The sequence below is a fragment of the Arachis ipaensis genome, chromosome B04 (assembly GCF_000816755.2).
Source record: "Arachis ipaensis cultivar K30076 chromosome B04, Araip1.1, whole genome shotgun sequence".
Classification (NCBI taxonomy): Eukaryota; Viridiplantae; Streptophyta; class Magnoliopsida; order Fabales; family Fabaceae; genus Arachis; species Arachis ipaensis.
The window spans coordinates 6,765,828-6,771,040 of record NC_029788.2 but is presented as its reverse complement, the minus strand read 5'-3'; the positions used below and the strand labels follow the sequence as shown (position 1 = coordinate 6,771,040).

Here is a 5,213-nt window from a genome sequence, read left to right as displayed (position 1 = left end):
TTACCAATTTTAAATTATTAATTTTTACACGAAAATAACTATAGGTATATTAAAAAAAGGTGAATACTACTCAATCCCTTCTAAAATAACATGTAAGTTACTTTTCATTATGTATTATATTGTAATTGATCCTTATCTTAACCATAGTTGGGACAAGAAACGCCAACGTCATCGCCATCTACTGCCCTCCCACACAACATTTCTTCCCAGTATAGCCAGCGCCTCTTCTTGCCATAGATCACTTCTTACCTACATAATTAATGGTTAATTTTGTTATTAAATTTTTTTATTAAAAAAACATATATTTATTTAATTACGTGATGGAACATATATTTATATATGTAAAGTATAATATAATAAAATAAATCTATTCAAAGTATTTAAAAGTATAATTAAAATCATGAACATACAAATATAATAATAAAATTTGTAAAATAAAGATATGTTTTTTTAATAAAAAAATTTAATAACAAAAATTAACCATTAATTATATGGATAAGCAGTGATCCATGGCAAAAAGAGACCTTGGCTATACTGGGAAGGACGACGAAGTTATTGGTGACGGAATTCAACGACGTGACTAAGGGATGATGCACTAAAAAAAGAGAGGTTGTGTGGGAGGGCAGTAGATGGCGTTGACGTTGGTGCTTCTTGTCACGAACGCGACGGTGCTTGGAAGGAGTGGAATGTGCTTCAATTAATGGAGTGGAGCTTTGATAAATCTCAAATAATAAATTATAAAATAACCTAACTATGGTTAAGATAAGGACCAATTACAATGTAACACATAATAAAAGATAACTTACATGTTATTTTAGAGGGATTGGGTAGCATTTACCTTAAAAAAAGGGGGCAAGAAAGAAAGAAACTCGTGCAAATTTTCCCTTTTATCATATGCTATCACAAGTATGTACAACAGTTTTGAGTTTCAACTTATGATTATCATAACATCTCTTACAATGTGAAAACTCAAGTGCAATCGACTTCACATGAAGTTGATAATAAAAAGCTGTTAAATGATTTGATTGTGAAGTTGATAGCTGAGAGTCGTTAGATAATTTGACTGTGAAGTTGATAGCTTAGATGATTTGACTGTTTTGAATTTCAACTTATGATTATCATAACATCTAACAGCTCTCAATTATCAACTTCACGTGAAGTTAACTTTATTTGAGTTTTTACCGTTAATTAAGTATTACTAGTAGTCTAGATTAATAGTAAAGACATTTTTGACGCAATGAATCCGGACTCATTTGGTGGCCAGGTTCATCAAAATTAAAAACAAATTGTCACAATTCGGCCTACCTTCATGCTTCAACTTGTTCCACCAGTCAACAATGGCGTTATGTATAAATAATTTGACGCCATTCCCCTTTTCCATCCAAAATTTTCCCTTTCCTTTATCCTTTCAAGCAGTAATTTTTACACAACATTTCGCCATTCCAAAATCAATTTTATATATAAATAGATGTATATGCACCACAATTAAGATATAGTGTTCATTGTTTTCTCTAGGTTGGATATGGCTAGGATTCTGATTCCGGCGAGGTTTGAGAGAGTGGCTGCGGCCTTTGACGCTGACGTGGCGGCGCGCATGGGGCTCTGCGAGAGCAGCGGGAGCGAGCACTCTCTGGTGAGTTCCATTGATTTGTCTGATATGGTGAAGTCCTTCTTGGAGAGGAATGGTGAAGAGAAGGATCATGGCAAAATGGGTGATGAAGAAGAGAAGGTTCAAACATCATCGCAGCTCTCCTATTGTGAGAAAAGGGATATGTTGCAAGCTCTTCTTGCTTGTGGCGATTATGAAAGGGACATGATTAGAAGAGAGGCTGAGATTGCTTGTGCAGTTGTTGGGGTCACTTCTTCCACGGATTTCAAACGCAAATTGATGTCTCGCTTGAGGAAAAATGGTTTGGATGCTGGTGAGTATTTCCTTATGTGAATTATTTTAGGAATTCATCACTGCTTATTAAAACTGACATAATTGTGAAGTTAATAATTAAAAGTCGGTAGATAATAATTAATAATTTAATTAAACATGTCAATCTTAACTATCAACGACCATGAGTACTTTTTTGGTGTGAATTAATCTTTATTTTCCAAATAGCATTTACTAATTTATGGTTATTGAAAGTTGAAACAATAGTTGCACTATGTTATGGGACTAGTTTTGAATTTTTGATGAACCTTTCTCTACAATCATTGCAACAGGGCTTTGCAAATCCCGGTGGGAGAAAACTGGAAGATTAAAGTCTGGTGACTATGAGTATATTGATGTCAATTTCTCAGGAGAGCGATACATAGTTGAAGTCTTCCTTGCATCTGAGTTCGAAATCGCTCGCCCAACCATTCAATATTCATCCTTGCTACAAGTTTTCCAGCGTATATTTGTTGGCAAAGTGGAAGAACTGAAGCAAGTTGTGAAGCTTATGTGCAGTGCCATAAAGGGATCCATGAAAACAAGGGACCTGCATATTCCTCCATGGAGAAGAAATGTGTACATGCAAGCCAAGTGGTTCAGCTCTTACAAGAGAACAACAAATGCTGTTTCAACTAGAAATGCATCATCAAATTTGTCTTCAGAGTCTCTTGTAACTCCTTTAAGACCCATTAGATTTGAAGCAAGGCCCGTGAAAGCACAAAATTGTAAGGTAGATTATTATGTCAATAAAACTGGATTCAGAATCAGCCATTTGACAGCTGCACTTAATTCCGATGCCCTTGGGATGTAATCATAAATACATCGGCTTCTATGAATTTTTTTAATGTACTTATTTTAGGTAACCAGAGTTGATATCCATTGTTTTTTTTTAAAAAAAAATACTTTAGGCCAGGGCATAAAAAGTGCATAACAAACTTCTTATGCATTGATCTTACATATTTTTGCCAACTAGCAAGGAATACGATAGCATTTAGTTTCCTTTAGATAATTTTTATTCTGAAATTCAATATCATTATATAGTATAGAACTGGATTCTTAGGAAAGGGAGAGGATCTGTATTATGTAGTGTCAAAAATCCATTTAGCATATTTTATGAATTAAGTGGTCCATAAAAGTGAAAGGGAGAGGATCTGTATTATGTAGTGTCAAAAATCCAGTTAGCATAGTTGATGAATTAAGTGGTCCATCAAAGTGAATTTAAGGTAACAACTAACAAGCGAATCATGAAAATAAATACAATCTTTCTTCATCTCCACTTTAGAGAGAATAAAGTTTTCAAGAGAAACAGAGTCCCCAACTATACAAGTGTAACTGCAATAAATTTGAACTCCATACATAAAATAAAATAATAAAAATTCAAATATAACAGGTAAACTTTTTAAACAATGCAACTTTCTTGAGACTCGAGATGCTTTCAATATTTCAATATTCTGGGAACAGAAATGAAAGAACACAGAAGCATATGTAGTCACCGTTAGACGCAACCAGCTGGAAAATTCGAAGCAGATTGCCTGGAAAGTGACCCTTTCGAGAAAACAAAAGTGTGTTCAATGTAAGAGAAGGGTCTTCAAGAAAATAAAGCCAAAATCCAAAGCTATCTCCTTCTTCTCCCCTTCTCATTTATCACAAATCAAAAAGGGGTTTAAAAAACCTAGAATTTCAAATGCAACACAAACAGAATGTGGGAAGCTCGGTAAGCAGATGTGTCGACGGAGACCCAAAAATTGGATCTAACAACAACCGGCCAGTTAGCTTCCCTAACCGAATTTCTTGATTTGGCTACAGCCACCATGGCACATTCAAGATTAAGGGTATTGAAACCTTTTACCCTTCCCTTGGTACATGTAGCCTTCAACAACGAAATTGAAATTTGATTAACTCAATAATCATAATGTTAGAAATCAGAAGTTAGACTAGATTTTGGATGCGAGCAATTGCAAAAACTTGCATACGAACATTGAGAAACCCTAACCCTAGAGTATTTGGGAACAATGAGGGTGACTACATTACCTATTTATACAGCTGTGCGCAAAGGAAAGATCTCCACCGTCCATACCAAATCTGATGGGCGGTGGATTTTAATTACTAAACTCTCAAAACCAGCCAGTTCGGCCCATTTAAGATTCGGCTAATTTTAAGTTGGACCTGATTAGGGTAAACCGATTTCAGCCCAGCTTCCTACTACCCAACCCAATAAAACCAGCTTAGGCCTGAAATCAAAAAAGGTATAGGCCAATGACCAAAAACAAGGTTTAGGCTAGTGTATCAATCACTAGTTTTAAAATTTTTTGAGGGTTATAAAATAAAAAAGGTCTAAGTTATAGTATTTTTTCCGACTTACAATAATAAATTGATTAATAAATATTTAAATACATATGTACGACATATATGGGGAGGTTTCATAGTCAGCCTTCTACTTATGAAAAAGTAAATTTAGACAAAAATAGAAATTAGTCGTTGATTCTTGATCGACAAATTAAGTACTACAGTTGTAAGCAATTCAGACAAATTTGGATCATCTTTGAGTCAAGTCGGTCATATAAGGACTTGTTTGGATGTTAATTTTAAAAAATATTTTTTTTAAATAATATTTTTTTTATTTTTTATAAAATAAAAAGTATTTTATATTTAGATATCTCATGTAAAAAATTTTTTTTATCTATTAATTATATTTGAATAAAATAAAATAAAAATATTTTTTTATTAATTTCTTATGTGAAAAATGTCTTTTTTTTAAGAAAAAAAATCTTTAAAAAAAAGATATAAATGTTAGCTTTTAAAAAAAAATATTCTTTTGATTTTTTTTAGTGTTTTTACTTTTATTATTAGAAATTTGTCAAACACACTAAAAAATAAAAAAAATCTTTTTTATCGATTTAATGACGCCCAAACAAGCACTAAGACCAATTATATATTTTTTTTTATGGATTATTCAAATTACTTTTTCAAGCTTAACTCATTTATAAATGTTCTATCGGTTATAAAAATAAAATTGTTATATTTAATATTTGATTAATTCCTAAAATATTTGTGACAGCTTACACAAGTTTTGTAAAAATTAAAGGAAGTCACTCAAATAAACACGCTTAAAACGTCTTTTTTTAAAGATGTTTTTATGTTGTGTTTTAATTGGTTTTGGTATAATTTATTCGGTGTTCCTCATCACATATTATTAAATTCCTCAAAATATTTTCTTTCCAAAAACAATAAAAAATATTTAATTTGGACTAAAACAAAAAAGGTAATAGATTAACTATTAGATTTTTTTTAA

General features: G+C 32.1%; 2 protein-coding genes across 2 annotated transcripts in view; both read left to right on the top strand.

The window, feature by feature from the left end:
• Nucleotides 1-70, top strand: part of LOC110270873 — an 11,441-nt gene extending 11,371 nt beyond the window's left edge. The window contains exon 3 of the mRNA XM_021120602.1: nucleotides 60-70. The gene's annotated coding sequence lies outside the window, so the exon portion shown is untranslated. The remainder of the gene's footprint in view (nucleotides 1-59) is intronic.
• LOC107635935 lies at nucleotides 1,376-3,740 on the top strand. Its single transcript, XM_016339483.2, has 2 exons — nucleotides 1,376-1,922; nucleotides 2,212-3,740. Exons 1-2 carry the CDS (start codon nucleotides 1,523-1,525, stop codon nucleotides 2,730-2,732), a joined length of 921 nt encoding a protein of 306 aa, XP_016194969.1. The 5' UTR covers nucleotides 1,376-1,522; the 3' UTR covers nucleotides 2,733-3,740.